Below are 19583 nucleotides of genomic sequence, written 5' to 3' on the forward strand. Positions count from 1 at the left end.
GGCTCAACCAGACCTGAGATCTGAACACGATATAACCAACAGACTCCTGCATTATCTTTTTGAATAGACTTTAATTGACAGCCAAGTGAAAAAAAATGCAGGTTACATTTTTAGTATTATCATCAATGCACTGTAAGATTGATATCCACACAGTGATGTAGCTAATATCCGTACACCTCCTAATTGTAGTTGACAAAGACCACATCATATATATACATATATATTCACACAGTATTTCAAGCAACAGTAAATAATAAACTCCCTCCCTTTAAAAAAAACAACAACAACACACACACTTTTAAACAATGAATTTCTTCACAATAATATCTCTTTTTCCCCCCCACATACTTGCAGATTCAAAGATAATTAAGTTACTTAAGAACAGTCTGACCAGTGAAGGTCCTGGACCAGCCCCTAGTTTCTAGTAAAGTCATTTTAATTTGTACAGCTTGAAGCCACATAGCCAGTGTGGTCTGCACACTCTGAAGACACCCCCCAGATGATTGGAAATGAATTCTCCCACTTCCTTTGCATGAGGAAGAAAGTATATCCCTGTTGATGTACCTAATTGCAACTAAAAAAATAAATCAAACGCATTTTTAAGGAAAAAATCTCTGCTCTTAAAACATCATTTCTCAAGAGGACGGTGCTAACATTAACAGGGAATAGCTGAACAGGAAAGGGCCTTCAGGCTTCTACACAGGGGTTCTGGTTAATTCTAATCCACTACGCAGTTACTTAAAACCTATGAGCTTCACTAATCGTCTGGCAGGATTACATCCGGCTCTCCAGGTTTCCAGGGTTGCAGCCTGGCCTCTGGAGTTCTGTGCCACACTTGGCCCTGGTGCCTTGCTCTCTGATTTCTGTCTTTCTAGGGCTGTTAGTACATGGGAACTCATGGTAATGTTTACATTAGCAGACACATACACATGCCCTGGCCTATAAATATCCCGCAATAGAAAATGGAACAATCGCTCCAATCCTGGTGAAGATGAGCATAAAGGAGAAGAGGAAGGTGAGGAGATGCTACCAGCAGTGGCTCTTCTAACAGTAGAAAACCCAGACCTAACGGCAGTGTGCTTTCAAGACACCGTGAACCACTTTTTCAGGCCTGGGAGTTAACCAAGAGCCGTCGGAGCACAAACTCCTTCCAGCAAACCTGATGGGATGTAGTCGGACACGCGTGCTGTCTTGGAAGTTGGATGAAGATCCACCGCCATGTCCTTTCGTCGGCAAGTGGAGAGGAATTGCAAAATCAGAGCTGGAAGCAGGTTTGCACACTGTCCTGCCTGGGATGCTGGGCGGTCCCTGGGTCAGACCCCTCAAAGCGCCAGCTGGAGTTTGGTCATGTTTCTCTGGTGCATGTTGTGGTGGCGGACCAACTCGTCTGACCTCGCAAACTTTTTCTGACAACTGTGCCACCGACAGCTGAAGGGCTTTTCACCTGTTGACACAATTGTCAGTCAGAGACGTTTGCAGAGTGACTGTGCACAGATTCAACTATCAAAGGCCCGAATTAAACCATCACAGCCCACCCTGGGCTCCCGTGGGTCGTTCCCTCAGCTAACCAACTGACTCTTCGTCAGCAGCCTGGGATTAGTGATAGCGAGGCCCTTGGAGGGCTTGAAAACCAAAAGCACTGAAAACACAGTAAAATGGAAAACTTGGGAAATGGGAGTGAAGTCTAGGCTGTGAGGGTCTCTAAGCAACTCATAAATTAAGAGGATTTAGGAAACCTCTGTTTCCTCTCTAAGGATGTTCTGCGACCCGTGCAAATGTTTCCCTGTTGCTGTCTAGGTGGGACCTGAGCTCCAAGCATCTCTTGAGCCATCACTCTGGATACTGTTGATTGATGACAGGTCAGCAGTAGATGTGGGACTAAAGTTTTACTCTGTCTATATAGATAAAAATAAATCTTGCATACCAATGTGTATCCTATTTGCTTCTTCTCTCTCTCTCTCTCTCTCTCTCTCTCTCTCTCTCTCTCTCTCTCTCTCTCTCTCCTTCTCTCTCTCTTTCTAGTGTAAAGTATGACTCAGAAATGAGCCATCTTGGAGGGAAGGTTTTAGTTGCAACACCCATTCTGCCAAATGATGAAGACTACTTGCTCCATCTCGGGAGCTCTCATTATCATTAAAGCCTTATAAATAGCTTGTCTGTAATGCCTAACACACGGGCATCACTTATAGAAGTATGTTCATTGCCCTGTGTGTTCCCTAAAAGGGTCTCACAAAGAAACGTTATCTTCACTCTGCAGATGAGGCTGTACGGCTGCTTCAGACAGATCCAGGCAGGGATTCAAATCCAGGCATGGCTAATTCTAAAGCCCACACTTAGCTCTGTATCACACACCCCACCCCAGGCTTGCTGAGGAAAATGCCAAAGGAGCCAAGCCCTCTGCTACAAGGAGGATCTTCCCAGGGTGTTGACAGCACCACTGAGAACTGTCCCAAAAGATGTGGTGTTTTGAAGACAGACTGGGTGGCTGATAAAATATGGCAGTAAGCAGTTTGTTGGTGGCACCGGCTACAGGGGACACTCCCTAGACTATGAACTTGGGACAGACCGGAAGACAATATGTCAAAGATACCCACTGGGGCACAGGTGCTCTGACGTATCTTAAGGTATATCCTGTCGCGGAAACGTACAATAATGCCATGGCTTTCTCACCTTCTATCACTGTCCATCTGCTTTTCCTAATCTGGCTCCTGTCTGCCACTCCCACCTCCTCATGGGTACTTTTCAACTCCTTCTCATGTTGGTCCTCTCTGTGGCACCCAGTTTGGCTGACTCCAGATTCCTCTTCAAGTCCCTGGCTTCTCGGGACAGCTATCTGAACTCATACTCTATCTCCAACAGAAAGTACAATGGGGCCAAGGTGGGGCACACCTACCCTGCTCTCCTTGCAGTGATGGCTCAAAGAGGCAGAGCTAAGCTAAGAGCTGATTACTTCCTAAGGATGCAAATGTGCAACCAGGGGCATGCTATGAATCTCATCAGCCCTGTGGCAGGCACAATGGTCCAGGAGCCAATGGCTATGCCAATCCCCCATTCTCCATCTATCCATGAGTTTGTGTTAATCTGGCAAAGACCTAGACTCCTCCCAGAGCTTTAACTTGAAGTAATCGAGGAGCACTCTCCCCAGTTGGGTATGATACGTGAGCTCTCGGCAAAATAGAATATCTTGAACTCAGATCAGGCTGCCTGGTTGATTGTTCTATCAGTAATATAGCAACCTGGGGACAGTAGGGAATCAGCTTATCTTTCTAGCTTTGCTCTGAACCCCCTGAACCCTCTCTTCCCATCTCTTTCCCACTCAATGCTCTTCAACCCTTTCTCTGAAAAAAAATTTTTTTCATTTGTTATATAAAGATAGCCAGGCATTGGCATTCTCTAAATGGATTCTCAACTCTAGAACTTTTTACATGAGTCTTTCTCATTACAAACAGTTTCATTTAACAGTAGTAGCTTAGAAAATAATGAAAAATAAATGTGAAGAAAAGTTTACGCACTTGTTTTACCTGTATGAGTCCTGGTGTGGGTCTTCAGGTGGTCGGACCGGGAAAACTTTCGCTGACAAGTTTTACACTGGAAGGGTTTCACACCTAAACGGACAGAGAAGGTCTAGCCTCGGCCCTAACAACGCGGGGCACAGTGAGACAGACCCATTAGGCTGGCTTTCTGGCAGCTGGAGGAGGCCGGCAAATCCATCACATCAGCCAGGTCGGCATCTGCCTGGACCTCACGTTTCCTTGACCCCGAGGCCCAGCAGAAGCCGCCTGATCCAGGAGCTGCTCCTGACTTGGAGAAAACCGTTTCCTAACCACAAAATTCAGTTCTCACCACCGGACAAGTGTTAGAGACTGAGAAGGGTGAATCACTGCAAACCACTGCCCTGGTTCCTAAATGCACATCAGTTCATCAACAGCCTGCTGTGAGATCTCACTTGTGCTGTGGTTCTCATGAGAAACCTGAGCCATTTCCTTTCTTTCTTCTCTCTTCTTTATAAACAAAAACTTAGGATTTTTTATTATTATTTATGGGGGGTGTGTGTGTGTGTGTATGTGTGCATGTGTGCATGCGTGTGTGTGTGTGTGTGTGTGTGTGTGTGTGTGTGTGTGTAAATGTATGTCATGTGTGTGCACTGCCCTCTGAGGCCAGAAGAGAGTATCAGTTCCCCTGGAGCCATGGCTGCAGGCAGTTATGGGCCACCTGATGTGGGCACTGGGAACCAACCCTGAGTCCCATGACTCTTAATGGCCAAGTCATCATCTCCACAGCCCCTCTCTTTTTTTTAAAAAAAAAAAAAAGAAAAGTCTTCAAATATGGGGAAGGAAGTTAGGAAAATTAAAGAGACGCCCTCTCATCCATGTTCAACAGAGAAGACAGTCACAAAACCAGCTCTGACCCAAGGGCTGACACTACAAACCTGTGTGTCTCCTCTGGTGCCTTTTGAGCTGGTCTGAGCGAGAAAACCTTCTCTCGCAGTCCTTGAAGTCACACTGGTACGGTTTCTCACCTTAAGGAAGACACACACCATTCTGAGTACAATGCTGGAAACATAACGTCATCACAGGCAAGCCCTCCTAAATGCAGAGGAAGGAATCCCAGAATGCTCAAAACACTTCTGGGAGCTTGTTAGGGTAGTGCTGTGGACTTCCAGGAAGATAAAAATTCCCCTTACACACATGCGCACGGACACAGGGAGGAGTGAATGAAGATGCTCTGACTCTTACGATGCTGGGTGTGGCACAGTTCCCTCACTGTGAACCGAAGCCAATAATCTGACAACTTCAAAGGGTTCATGAACAGATTAGACTAGATCACCCATAGAGGGGACAGACTGGTGCCTATCACTGAGGCAATGCTCAAAAAGTGTTTATATTAACAAAGACTATTTAGACAAGGAAAGGAGAAAAGTTTGCTTCAAACCCCTTGGTTGAATCAGAGATAGAACTTTGGGTAGACGCGCCTTGAGGCTGGCCTCGTGAATTAAGTGTTCTATGTTTTACAGCCTGAAGATTTGGTGTTCTCTGCTACTGACTTCTTGTTCTTGGGTTCAACATCAATGATTCCATGGTTGTGAGATTCCCCAATTAAGCCAGAAGCCGGAGCCTTTAGCAAGATTGCTGTCCTTTTATCTGAACCGAGTCAGCAGGAAGATTGTGCAAGCCGGGACTCAGAAAGAAGGGCCGCACCCATCTACACAGGGAGAGTTCAGCCCAACAATGCGAGAAGAGCCCTCTGGGGTGCACTGGGCCTCTGCAAACGTTCCTACCTCCTAGAATTCTGACTCACTGAATTCTGGGATGGAGAGCTAGCTACTCAGAGTCAGTAGGGTCTTTCCTTTGATGGACGGCTCCAAGTTACCTTGCCTGCCTCACGACCTCTGAGTCATCTGATTGTCTTATCCCAGGCTTGTCTTCCCTGATAAGGATGCTAATAATCCTTCAGGAATAACACTACCATTGATTCAGGCCTAGAGACACAGATCCTATGCTAGGTGCGCTACACCTGCAACTCCTGTAATGCAATTTGAATTGAAATGCATGGCTTACGAATCTCGCAGTAGGCACTGGCATCTTTGCTGTCCATGCAGAGCATGTGGAGTTCAGAGGGATGCTGAGCAATTGGCTCAAGGTCTCACTAGGCGGTGACGAATGCAACATTCAAACGTGTGTCACTTTTATTCCATGACATTTGCTTTCCACCATCCTGTTCTGCTTTCCTGAAAATGGTTTCCTGGTTTCTTTAATAAAGGATGGGAAACCAGCATGCAAACAGCCCTGCAGCTTGGCCAGTCACCTTGCCCTGGCCTTTGAAAGTGCCAGCTTTCCATCCCACAAGTCACCTGTGTCCTTAGGGTGTGTGAGCCCAGAACGGGAGCTCATGAACCAAGAGTGCTCGAGTCTGAGCAGCGGCCACACTTACCAGTGTGCTTCCGGCTGTGCATCTGCAAGTGGGACAGCTTAAAATATCTCTTATTGCAGCCCGGGTACGCACACATGAAAGGACGTTTCTCACTGGTTTCAGATGCTGACCGGACAAGAGTTGGCGCCACTCCAGATACACGCCGCACATCCTGCAGGCAAAATATAAGAGGGATGGAGGCCTTGTGCCATATGTGAACACTCATGTCAGTACCATGGGGAACTGAGCACTGAAATATACCAAAAGAAAAGAAGGAGAGTATGCCATGAGACAAGACAAAGTAAAAAAAAAAAAAAACAACAACAACAACAAAAAGTTATCTCCATATCCTAGATGCCCATGTCAGACATCACTAGCAGATGATAGAGTAGGAAACGCTATGATGCAATGTTCTGATGCCATTACTACTGATCACCAGAACTCAGATTTGAAATGGAGCACTCTGGGGTCCCTGATACAGAACCTCTAGAGAAGAAACATCATGTCTGGAAGAGTTCTCAATCCATCTCTCACTTCTGAAATTCCATAGCCCCAGTCTGTACGTATGCCCTCCCAACTGGAGACGTGACCATGTGACTACGGACTATTAAATAACAGATGAGAACATTGTTACTAGAGAAAGACATGAAACACCGAATGAGGCCAAGACTGACCTGAGCTTCATGGGTAATAGATGGTAAAGAGGTCTCTGGATCCACCAGAATCCTGCAGCATAGGCAGCAGCATGCTCTTTAACAGTGACACAGGAAAACACTAGAAGCTGTCTGCTTTCTGTGCAATCTGCATGTCCTTCCCACAACCCCCACTGGTCCCTGTCGTCTAGCAGGGGAGGCTTGGTGAGTCCTGGATAACAGGAATGACCCCTCTTTGCTCAATTACAGATGTGCCAATCAAGGCCAAAGAGATGGACTTCTGACACAGAGATACACCTGTGATTGTCTGAAGACCTAGAAAAATCTCAACCTTCCTAGTGCTGCGGCCCTTTAATATTGTTCCTTGTGTTATAGTGACCCCCCCTCAACCATAAAATTGACTTGTTTTTTGCTGCTTCATAGCTGTATTTTTGCTATTGTTATGAATAATAATGTAAATATCTAATGTAAAGAATATTCTGATATGTGACCCCCTAAACTCAACAATCCCCTACTTCATGTGTCTTCCAATCTACCCACACTTACGTCCTTGTTCCTAGTTCACTTGCCTCACCTGAGAGGGCACTTTATTATTTGTAAGAAAAAGTTCTGTAATGCCATGCAATACTGTATTAGTAGGTGGTATACAAGTAAATGGTAGGCCAGTGGTTTGCTTGGCATATTCTAGAAGAAAAATAACAAGTTGGAAAATAACGTCTGTACAGAGGGGAGTCTACTAAAGGCTCCAGCAGTAAATCTGAGAAACTGAGTCTGATGGGAAGAAAGGAACAATAAGCCTATTCATATCTTTTCATCCTACATGAAGACAATGTAGAAATAAGACTGAAAAGCAGCCGTTACTGCCGGCCTGCGATCTGGCAAAGGATGTTCATGAAGTCTGCTCAGGACACTCAGCTGACTTCTTCAAAACTCTGTCACGTCTCCGTGTTTCTGTGGCTTGTTTATTTCTCTCCACAGAGGAGCTCGGGGTGGCAGGGCACACTGTCCGACTCCATGAAGAGCTCCACAGAGGAGCTCGGGGTGGCAGGGCACACTGTCCGACTCCAGGAAGAGCTCCACAGAGGAGCTCGGGGTGGCAGGGCACACTGTCCGACTCCATGAAGCAGAGCTCCTTGCTACACCACACAGGACCTGGCCCACATGCAACTTATTCCCAGGGTCTTAACTTTCCATGAGAGGATACGCTAGATATTTCTCTTGTGGCAGCCACTGAGTTGTGTTTGTAAGTAACGGATGTGAGTCTTTAGTAATTGTGGTTCTGACTACCCAAAAAAAGGCTTGAGGGTCGGGTGAGGCCTTCCCTGAAAAACCTATATTCTCTGAGATTGTCCACTCACCCTGGAGACCTCTCCCACCTGGTTCCACTGATAAATAATATTGTTTAATTTCCACTAGCGAATAATATTAATCAGTAAGACAAAGGTTATAGAGTCCAATAAAATGTGTATTACACATCTCAGCTCCAAGTTTCCACCTATGTGGTCTTAGACAAGTCTTATCTTCTCTTCAGTTTCCCTAACTATAAAATTTCTCCTTCTTCAATGTGCAGTGAGGGTCACATGAGAGGACAAAGGCCACACATAGACACACAGGAGTCATAAAAGCACAAAAGAAGTTAGCCTGAAAAACTGCAACACAGAGTATCCAACACTCGAGAAAAGGGAAGTGAAAGATGGAGAAAGAGAGGGAAGGAAAAGGGCATAATGTACAGGTGGTGGGGTATAAAGCAGTTTTGAGACAGTAAACTATTCCATATAATAGCATATAGATAGATTAGACAGACAGACAGATAGATAGAAAGATAGAGATAGATAAACAGAGATAGATAGATAGATAGATAGATAGATAGATAGATAGATAGATAGATAAACAGACAGGCAGACAGACAGATAGGTAGATATATGGATGGGTGGACAGATAGATAGATGGACATTATGTGTGTATCAAAGCCCATAGAACTACATGACAAAGCAATTCAGTTATAAATAATATTTTTTTTCTCGAGACAAGAGTTTCTCTGTGTAGCCTTGACTGTCCTAGAACTCACTCTGTAGACCAGGCTGGCCTCAAACTCACAGAGATCCTCCTGCCTCTGCCTCCTGAGTACTGGAATTAAAGGTGTGCACCACCACTGGCCAGCCAGTTACAGATAATATACCAACATCCATTGTAACAAGTGTGGCGTACCAGAGGACATTTACTAGCACTCACCTGAATGCCTCGGAAGACGCCGTGGGTGTGTATTCTGTACTGGGCACCGCAGAGGATGGGGGTCGTGTGGTTCTCACTCTCATACCCCGTGCTGTGACTGCAAACGAAAGGTTGAGGTTGGTTCAGGGGCACCTTTTGGAAATACTGAGTCTGGCCTCCTTACTCTGGAGCAGAGCTCTGTGAAAGCCCCGGCCACTCTATCTACGCATTATCACCTTGCAGCCGCCACTACCCCACCCCACTACCCCACCACGCCCCTAAATTCACACTCAGAGTCAAATTGTCTGTTTCTTGTTCTGTGCCTCGCTCAGACAAGCCAATAAAAGCCACAGGGGCAGGATCTCATCCCAGGGCAAGTTGTTTACCGTCTGAGGCGCGGGGTGACAGCGCGAGCATCTCAGGAATGAGCAGAATGCTCCAGGCTTCATGTGAAGCACACTGGGGTTTTGTCGGCACCTCATGACTCAGTTCTTACCAGATAGCACCAAGAACGTGATGGCATTTTACAAGAAGAGATGTCACGTCCGCAGGAGGGGGCGGGGCATGTCTGTGGCTCCACTCAGTCCCACTGATCAGTTTTCCAGATCAAGTTGAACTCTGTGTGTGTGTGTGTGTGTGTGTGTGTGTGTGTGTGTGTGTGTGTGTGTGTGTGTGTGTGTAGTTGCATGTACATATGTATAAATGTTAATGTGGAGGTCCTGAATAGACATCCTGTTTCTTCCTTGGTCTCTATATCTCACCATTATTTTTTGTGACTGGGTATCTCACTGAACCTAGAGCTCAACAATTCAGCTAGGCTGGCTGCCCAGCAACCCTCAGGGACCTCCCTGTCACCACTTCCCCAGTGCTAAGATTGCAAGCACATCTGGAAGTTTTAGATGGGTTCCCGGGAGGCATCCAACCAAGGGTCCCCTGTCTGCATGGCAAGTACTTTACCGACTGAGCCATCTCCCCACTCCCAAAATATCCTGACTTTTCAGGTTGTTCTGTTTGAAGCTTACTTCAAGTCCCTGAGGGCTTCCCTCAAGTCCCAAACTACCCGCAAGCAATGCATTTCCTAGGATCTGAGTCAGCCTGGAATGAAGGACAATTGTCCCACACTCACTGATGACCACTTAACTCTTTGTGGGTACCCTGGCCTGAAAAGACTCTCTGCTTCAGGTACAGTCCTGGAATCCTTTCTGCAGTGATTTTACTTCCAATTCAGGCAGCACAAAAATTCTCACCCACGCTTTCCGTGTAACAGAATTATGTTGAGAGTCACTGTGGGGAGGGCGATGAATCAGCTTTCATGGATACCTCTGTGAAAGGAGGCAGCTACTTCAAAATTACCTGTAAATCCCACCAAAGAATAGCTAAAAAGTGGTCATATTATACAAAAATCCTAGCTGTATTCTTAAGAGAAATAAAAGCAGATGTCCAGGGGGAAAAACATTTTTATACACCACTCATTAGAAGCCTTCTTTAGTCTCAAAAACCAGAAATGAGAATCAACTAACCAATCAACTGATAAAGGAATAAACAATGAAATATATTCACACAGTGGAATATTGTTTGGCAAGAAAAAGTGAAGTATTGATACGCTAAAGTGAATTTAAGAACTAAGGCACTAAAGACCACATATTGCACTGTTCCATTTATACAAAATATCCAGAGTAAACCGATCTATAGAAAGTAGCTTAGTCATTGGTTGCCTGGGACAAATCGAGCTGGGAAAAACATAGGAGCAACTCCTGAAAATGTCATAACTACACAGGAATAGTCACACAAGTCTGTAACCTTTATTAGAAACCGTTGCATTGTACACTCTAAGTGGGGGAACCATATGGTATGCAAAAGCAACAAAGCTCCTTTGAAATGTTTCCTTACAAGCTGAGCACTGCACTGCACACCAATAATCCCAGCACTTGGAAGGTGGAGACAGAATGAGCGGAAGTTTGAGGGTAGCCTGGGCTACATGAGACCTTTCCTTAAACAAACATACAAAACAAGAACAGCAGCAACAAGCTTTGTAGTAGCATCACTAAAAGCCTCCAAGAAAAATGAGCCGGCCGTTATGCTGAGGACCTGCCCCCTGGGCCCCTGTTGCTCCAGCCTCACGGATACCAGGATACAGACATGGGGACCTACTGGATCAGCCACTCTGTCTGATGGACTGAGGGAAGGCCTAGGACTGACTCATCCTTAACTCCCCAGGGGAAAGAATTCCTGGAAGAGAGAAGTGTCTGCCAGGACGGCTATAGTGTCCACATAGCCCAGGGCCACAGCAGCTGTGGGGTTTCACATTGAGTTCTGGCACAAGCATTGTAGAAAGAAGGGTCTGTCTTTTTTTTTTTTTGACAGTCTGGGGAGGGAGGTGGTTGCTCTGTTGCTCTGTTCCTCCTACACTACACCATCTCTCTATATACTGAATCAAGTGATCTGAGGTATCTTGGCAAGGGAAGGGGAGCCTCAGAAAGCTAAACCGGGATCAAACATGCAAAAGTTGGGGGGGGGGGGAACCACCAAACTCTGACAGCATCTGCCTTTCTGACCCTCAGAGTGTACTCGTCGGGAAAGTGAGAACGTGACTGCCTTCCCAATACACTGTTCCAAACGCTCGGAGAGGAAGAGCAGATGTGATGGCTGTGGCAGCACAGAGTCTGCAGCTGAAATGAGCTACAGGACACTGGGCCTCAACGGTTGGAAGACACTGGTTTTTATTTGGTCCCACCATCTGCATGAAGCCAAATTGTGCCTTGCACACTTCCCTGGGCTGAGAGGCATAAACGGAGAAGTCTGAATTACTCTAGGGAGAAGAATTAACAATTTTTATTGGCAGCTGTTCTCTCTGTATTGGCTGAGTTCTTCCAAGGTGGAAACAGGGAGCATGGAAAACAGATTATTATCAAGATCCTTGTCCAGTGACAGAAAGTGTCGTGTCACTCAAGGGAACAACACTGAGCATTGATCCTCAGAGCCTCCTGCAAGCCAGTAAACAAGAGAAACCACTAGAAACAAGACCATGCCTGCTCTGTCATTCAATTCCTCTACCAAGTCTGTGAATAAGAAAAACAGTTGGCTCCTGCCTGTTTATGCTTCTGTCCCCGTAAGACAGACACCCATACCATTCCACATGGCAGAAACTCTGCAAGCCAGCTTGATTCCCAGGGTGGTACGCCCAGAACACCAAGTACAATACATGGGCATTTAACTAGCAACTCCCCTCACCCCACCCCCGCCCCCGCCCAAGTCTCTCTCTCAACAAGGAAAGCCAGCTGGCTTTCATTCCATAGCCCAAAAGAAGTCGAAAGCACCTAGGAAGGTCATCTGCTTAAGGAAGAATCTCTTCTAGGTCATGCCCATGCCTGGTGACTAGTTTTCAAAATGATCATCTCATTTGGGGTCAGTTGGCTGAAATGTCCCTCACCAGGGCCTTCTAGTGATGCACGCGGTGAGTGTTATTAAGTTCCAGTCATTTCTTTGACTCAACGCTAAATTTGACCTTGAGTATAGAGTCGGCTCCCTTTTCTGCAGGCTGTACCCCTAGTAACTGTAGTAGGTAGGATTGGAGCCCCACACACATTCCCCAGGCTGGCCTGAGTCTAAACCAAGTTGTTTCAGCTATAGCAAGGTGAAATGGGGTTTATAGATTTTAGAATCAGAACTTTAACCCGAGTCCAAGAGGCTGAAGAAGTGGGACTCATCTGAAGGTATTCCATCCAAATTACTCAAAATCAGCATGTTGGCCAAGCAAGCATATGTCACTGTGGTTGTGGTCCACAGGCTGCCGGTGCTCGAGCCTTGGGCAGGAGCTCGGGCTGCTCAGCTTACTGTGGACAGAAGATTGCTTGTAGGATGACTGAAAATAAAGTTCCGCTACCCTCCAGCCACACTGCTCTTTCTCAGTCTAATACAATCTCCAGTTCTCCCCTATTCCATCCCTAATGAGCATGAACTGAAGATGGTCTCCATGGCCTTAGCTTAAAGGTGTCAGTAGGAACTGAGCACCACATGGTGACATTTTAAATTCTATCTGACTTGTCTCAGTGAGCCATGCCCAACTCCTGAAATCATTCAGATTCTGGATTTGGCTTCCAAAACATGTGTCTTCCATCCCCATATCATCTCTACATTGAAAAGCACCTTCCAAGGACTGAGGAGTTGGCTCAGTCAGTAAAGGGTATGTGATGCAAGCATGAGAAACTAAGTCCAATACCCAGAAGCCATGGTGATGTGTGCTTGTCCTGCCAGCTCTGGGGACATAAAGACAGGTGGATCTCTGGGGCTCACTGGCCAGGGAGTTTAGCCTAGTCAGCAAACCCCAAGCTAATGAAGAGACTCTGTATGAAAAAGCAAAGTAGATGGCTCTCAAAGGACCACTCTGATGCCATCTGGTCTCCATTAGCATACACATGCACCCCAAATGCACACTCACAGACACATATGCACACAGAGATGCCCTCACTAGCTGTTGATACGTGTTCTATGTCACATAGCATATGACAAATATTTCTCTGGGATATTGAGATGATGTGATTCCAGAAGAGCTCTTCATGGGACAATATGAAGGATGTCATTACAGAAAAATAAGTCTTACGGCCAGACTGCCAGGGCAGAAGTTATCCTAAGACAGAAAAGCTCGGAAAAAATGATGGTGGCCAATGCCACCACTGAGTGCTGAGCACCTCGTGCTGGCTCTATACCAGGACAACTTTCCTTGCCACACCTCATGACTCTGCTGTGGATGAAGCAAACCAAGCTAGGGTGAGGGTAGGACTCACAAAGGCAGAGAGCTACAAAGCCTGCCAAGAATGACAAGACGCATAACAGCCGTGGTGAACATTTTCCTAGAGGCAAGGATGCACATTTCAAATAAAAGGATCGCAGGCAGATCCAGCGACAGAAAGTGTTATTTACAGAGCTGAACCTAGAAAACAGGTTCTAGAGCATAGTGCGAACCCCAGTATGACAAATATCCAAGGGGGTTCCTCTTTCTGGGAAATGTAGGCAATGGCTTCCCTACCTCCCAACCAAGACAGCAAGGGAAATGAGAGAGAAAGTGAGATGTATGCATAGCAAAGTATATGAATCAAGAGTAAGCCCGGCCTTTCTTAGGCTAAGAAACTTGCTTCATAAATAGCATACCTAGTTTGCTACCTCACAAGCTTCCTCTTAAGAATAAACTACTTGATTCAACTGAACAGCAGAAGAAAAGGGTCAGATGACTCTAACATCCTTAGGAGGCCAAGGGGTTTGCAGTAAGATGTGATTGTCGGCTGAGGGTCCAGGTGGAAAGGAGCCAGTGGGCTTGGTACAGGCAGGTGAGGGTGTGAACGAGGGAACCTGGGTGATGCCGTTACTTTTCCCAGCCTGAAAGAGCTCACTCCGTTCTAGACGTCAGTCACAAAGGTTGACAAAGACACTTCAGACCATCTTTGATAAACCAACTATGAAGCATTTCACCCCTCCCCATCATGCCCACAGAACTTCTAAAAGAACTATGAAAAAATGACTTTTTGTAATAGAGATTCACCATAGCAGTTACCTTCTCCTCTCGGGATGGTAGCCCTACCAAAGAAAAGAAGTAGACTAGGGCTTGTGTCTTCTATATGACTGAGCAACTTTGTTTCTTACTAGTTTGGTTTCTTCCTTGAATTCTCTGAAAGCTCCAGGGTTTCCAAAATTCAAGGCTTTTACTCGTCTCAACTCCTCCATCACCCCTCTCATTCTGCACAAGTTGAGAGAGTATCAGACAAGGGGACATGTGTTTGATGACAAAATGCGGGCTTGGTTCTTTTCACTTAAAGCAGAGCCACAAACTCAGATATCCCTAATGGGTTCAAGTAAACTAAAAGCAAACAATGGAGACCCTGAGGAACTACAGGCCCCTCAGCAGAGAGTGGCCCCAGCTATGCTGCCTATGTGTCACATGTCTGCCAGCCCATCACTGTCCCCATGAACCTACGGCTAGTCTCTCCTCCCATTCTTGAAGGACTTCTCCAAGATTCCCTGAATTTTGCATTCTTACAAATAACTTCACTTTTGAATCCTTTTTCTGACCTAAGAGCTACCCATCTGCATCTTCTCCTTCCAAAACCTCTTCCAGTCCATGAAAACTTAAAAGAATGCAATGGCCCGGTGTGGTGGTGCACACCTTTAATCCCAGCACTTGGGAGGCAGAGGCAGGTGGATCGCTGTGAGTTCGAGGCCAGCCTGGTCTACAAAGTGAGTCCAGGATAGTCAAGGCTACACAGAGAGACCCTGTCTTGAAAACCCAAAAAGAAAAAGAAAAGAAAAGAACGCTATGCTTGTGTGTGTGTGTGTGTGTGTGTGTGTGTGTGTGTGTTTGCCTGAATGAATGTATATGCATTATATACATATACATATATATGCATGCCTGGTGTCCATGGAGGGAAGAGCAAGGGACAGATGCCCTGGAACTGGAGTTATAGAAGTCTGTGAACAATGGGTAGGTGCTGAGAAGCAAACCCAAGTCCTCTGCAAGAACAGTGCTCCTAACTTCCAAGCCATCTCTCCGGCCTCCAGGGATGCTGTACTTACACAGCAGGAACGGCCATTGATGTTACAGCAGAGTCTAGTTTAAAACTGTAGGTGTTCATGATTAGCTTCACTAGACCATTAAACAACAGGTTTAAGCACTGATGTTATAGACAGAAAACCATGCCCATCACACCAGCAGTCTAAAAATATTAGTTTCTCATGACCGCTGTAATAAAGTAGCACAAATTGGGGGGCTTAAATCAAAACAAATTTATCCTCTCACAGCTCTGGGCAACAAAGTATCATCACTGAGCAGGGTAAAGCAGGAGGATTGCTGCAACTGTCAGCCCAACGGGCTACACAGTGAGTACAAAGCCAGCCTGGGATAGAGAGGGAAACACTGTCTCAAAAAAAAGGATGTTCAAAATCAACCTAAGTCCCAGGATACTGGGAGGGCTTCTTTCTTCCAATGGCTCTGAGGCGAGTGTCTTCCCTGGCCTTGTTGAGTTCCTGGTAGTTGTTCACATGTCTTGGTCCCTTTTTCCACGCATGGTACCTGCTCTCTGCCTCCTCCGACTTTCCTGTAGTCAAGTACCACCACTGTCTCCGTCTCCCTATTCTAAGGACACTGCGCTTGCATGTAGACAACTGAGTGCCCCCTCCCTGAGATAATCCTGGGTCATGCCACCATTACCACCTCATGACCCTAGCTGAAGCATTTTGCCAGTTGCCACATAAGTCAGCATGCATGGCTTCAGAAATTAGGATCCAGATTCTAGGTATCTCTACGTACTTAGCCAATCATACTGAGGGAACCGGTGTGTTGCACTTCTTGCAGATGGCGTTGAAAAGGCTAAATTCATCTGGATCTTTCATCTCCAGATTACTCTGAGGACACATTGTTCCAGAATCCAAAAGCCTGAGTCCCAGGCCCACTTCTACCACTTACTTTCCCCCCTGTGGCCAATGAGTCATCTCATTGTTTCTGTAGCCAAGATTCATCATTTGCAGGATGAGACTAATAGCCTACTTTGCAGTTTTGTTTGAAGATTAAAGAGGTGAACTATTCAGAGAGCAAAAGCTAAATATTTCTGAATCACCCTAACCCAGCAATATTCAGGAGGTCTGTGAATGTCAACACTCAATGACCCACACCCATAAAAATTATTTACACCATGCTTCATATGAGCCTGGTGATGAAAACTGATAAAATTTGTATTTTTTTTTTATCTTGAATACAATCCTAGAAACAATTAAAAATGCACCCATTCCCTCAGTTCAATGACTTAGTTTCCCTGGGCCCTGCTCCATGTAAAGTGAAAATAACAGTGCCAGCCCTATATGACTGTGAGAAGCCCAAACCAGGTCAGGGAAGCATTACACAACACTTGGAGCATCATAGCCATTAAATAAATGTTCAGTGTTGCTTCCATAGTTACCACTGTCATCTCATTACAAAGTATTCTGAGGTTTAAGGAGAAGTTGAATTATATGACCAATGTCAGAAAAGGGACAAATGGCAGAGCTGAGGTCTGAGTCCAGTACATCTCTGCTCCTTTTACAACTGGCAGGACAATGTTTGTGGTACAATCCCATGTTCTATCATCATGACACTTGAATGACCTCCAGCTCTTTCCTCCAGGGTCTGACTCAAGTCAGGCATGTTGATGTTTTAACTGTAGCCAGGGGAAGGGAGGAAAGAAAAGGGAATGTGTGTACAACAAGTTGAGTTGAGCACACTGTGGCTTCTACTATTAAACTGTATTTAGCTAGGTATAAAAACAATTCCAATGCTGGGGTAGGGGGCTGGACCGGTCAGGGAAGGGCTTGCTGCAGAAGATGAAGATCTGAGTTTAGATCCCCAGCACAGATGTAAAAAAAAAAAAAAACACAAAAATTTAGACACAGCATGGCTAAGTATATCTGCAATCCCAATCCTTAGGGAGGCAGAGCCTGGAGGATCCCTGGGAGTTGCTAGCCAGCCAGCCTAGCTGAGTCAGGGAGTTCCTGGTTCAGTGAGAGAGCCTGTCTCAAAAGGTAAGTGGGTGGTGATTGAGGAAGATGCATGATGTTGGGTTCTGATTCTAAACACACACACACACACACACACACACACACACACACACACACACACACACACACGCACAGGCGCCCGCGCGGGCGGGGGGTGGGGTGGGGTGGGGGGAGAGGGGGTGGGGGGGCGGCTGAGGAGGTACTGTGCAATGCTAATTAATGGAAATGCCCTGCTAACAGGTGACTGAGCAGTCCAAACTGCCCAATTTTTACAAAAAAACAACCTCTTTCCTTTCCATCAAACCATACAGAGGTAGTTACAGCACAGCGCACATCTGCCTTCATTCCCCCAAAGCACCATAGACTGTACAGCAGCTTTCACAGGCATACAATATGTCCTGAGAAAGTCTGTTTTCCCTACACAGCTTTAAAGTATATCAGCACACATCCAGAGAAAGCTTACAGAAAGAGGAAAGTGTCCTTCACAGAACGCAAATGATGAACCCTCTTCTTTCTAAAAATGTGTACACTGAGGTCTGGCTCAGGAAAGACACAAGAGCATTCGACGAGAAGCTTCTTTAGAAATGATTAATTCTGATATTCCACAGGCACAAGAAGATTAATAAAAAGGAATTGAGGTTTTACAGATGAAGAAAACCAGAGTTCTCCTGAAAGCCCTTACCAACAGAAGAAGTTAAAAGAGAGAGAGAGAGAGAGAGAGAGAGAGAGAGAGAGAAAGAAAGAAAGAAAGAGAGAAGTGCCTTTTAAAGGCAATTAGCATTTAATATGAATATTCTGAAAGAAAACATCTTGGCTTGTGATTTTTTCCCTCCACCTCTAGTTATTGAGCAAGTATGCAAGCCCCTACACTCCTACACCATCACCACCTCTGCCTTCTCACCTCGACAGAGCTCATCAGGGAAGGGTGCAGACAACCTGTAGCTCTTACGCATCAGGCCATGGAATTTACCCAGAAGGCTCTCTGCACTCTCTATCCTCAACACCCAGGGTTCAACCATGAGACATGCAAATAAGTGCCTTTCTTATTGGTGTTGTCTATAAACTTTGCTGCAAGCCTTGAGGCCCAACACCCCCTTGTCTAGTGTGCAATTTCTGAAGAGAAAAAAGACTTAAAAACTGTGACTTCCTTGAAGGTTAAGCCCAGGGCTGAAACTGAGCTCCCTCTGCATCACTTACCAAAATATCCTTGCCTGAAGCTAAAGAAGCCCACAGCTGGCCAAGCCTCTAGATTTAATTATCTGATTGTGGAAATGCAGGACCTCAGGGTCTGATGTTGCAAGTCTGACAGAGGCAGCAGTCTCCCAAACAGCTGTCAAGTACCTCAACAGAGACAAAGGCTTCAAGAGAGGATGGTCAACAAGAGTCAAACAACAGGAGCCTCCCAAGGAGTACTCAGGGAGAAGCAGGATGGACCACAGCCAGCTCAAACTAGAACACTTGAGGCCAAACGACCCCAGGAACCAAGCCTGGAAGTCCCGGTAGTCATCAGTGAACGCTCACGGGTAGAGCATCACAGAATGAACATCCAGCTTCCTTGTAGCCAGAGGCATTTCAAAACCCACTGTCATAAATGCAGATGAGATCTAACTGGGGAAATGAAGGGCTGCCTGATCATCTGCATTCAGAGCTAGTGACAACCTGGCATCAAGGCGTCTAGATCAACGTGAGCGCTACTTCATTCTGTCTGACTGTGGTCACCTGAGAGCAAGGTAGAACCAACAGTTATACAAAGCCATACAGCCACAGTCATCTCTTCGTGAAATGCACTTCAGTTTTTCTAGTGACCACAACACGTTGATTAATATGCTGGACACACCTGTCAAAGTTCAAAGACCAACTGACAGTGGTATACCCCAATTCCAATGGTTGCATCTACAACACAGCCCCTATGCCAGAAGCTTAAGGAATATCTCAGAAGAAGGGGCAGAAATAAGAGCCAGAGGACCAAGATGTCCGCTGCTAGATACTGTCTTTCATTGTTACAGAGAAGCACTCGCACGCATGCACAACTCTCAATGATGTGATCTCACAGATGAGACCCAAAAATGACAGCAGTTAACATGGCATCATGGATGGGGGCATCTCACAAAGCCTTACCCTGAGATGAAAAGCTTCAGGTTATTAATTGTTGCTGAAAAAAGGAAGAATCAGAAACAAGCCCCTGATGGGTGCTCCAGCTGTAAATATATATACATATGAGCAATACTAACTAAACTCAGCAGTTTGCACTTATATGTGTGTGTATGTAAAAATAATTAAAGGTCTGGGCGT

The 19583-nt window shown here is 45.8% G+C and overlaps 1 protein-coding gene across 6 annotated transcripts in view; it reads right to left on the reverse strand.

The window, feature by feature from the left end:
* Window positions 1-51: 51 nt before the first annotated feature.
* The window catches only part of WT1 (WT1 transcription factor), a 46293-nt gene continuing 26761 nt past the window's right edge, over window positions 52-19583 (reverse strand). For 5 of the 6 annotated variants that reach the window (XM_084775601.1, XM_084775599.1, XM_084775603.1 and 2 more), the window contains 5 exons: window positions 8796-8892; window positions 5932-6082; window positions 4430-4519; window positions 3513-3605; window positions 52-1444 (listed from right to left, as the gene is read on the reverse strand). In XM_084775601.1, coding sequence (XP_084631727.1) covers window positions 1323-1444; window positions 3513-3605; window positions 4430-4519; window positions 5932-6082; window positions 8796-8892 — 553 coding nt within the window. In that variant the 3' untranslated portion in view covers window positions 52-1322. The remainder of the gene's footprint in view (window positions 1445-3512; window positions 3606-4429; window positions 4520-5931; window positions 6083-8795; window positions 8893-19583) is intronic. The other variant, XM_084775600.1, reaches the window with a different exon arrangement.

The sequence above is a fragment of the Acomys minous genome (genome assembly GCF_964271855.1).
Source record: "Acomys minous genome assembly, chromosome: 3".
NCBI lineage: Eukaryota > Metazoa > Chordata > Mammalia > Rodentia > Muridae > Acomys > Acomys minous.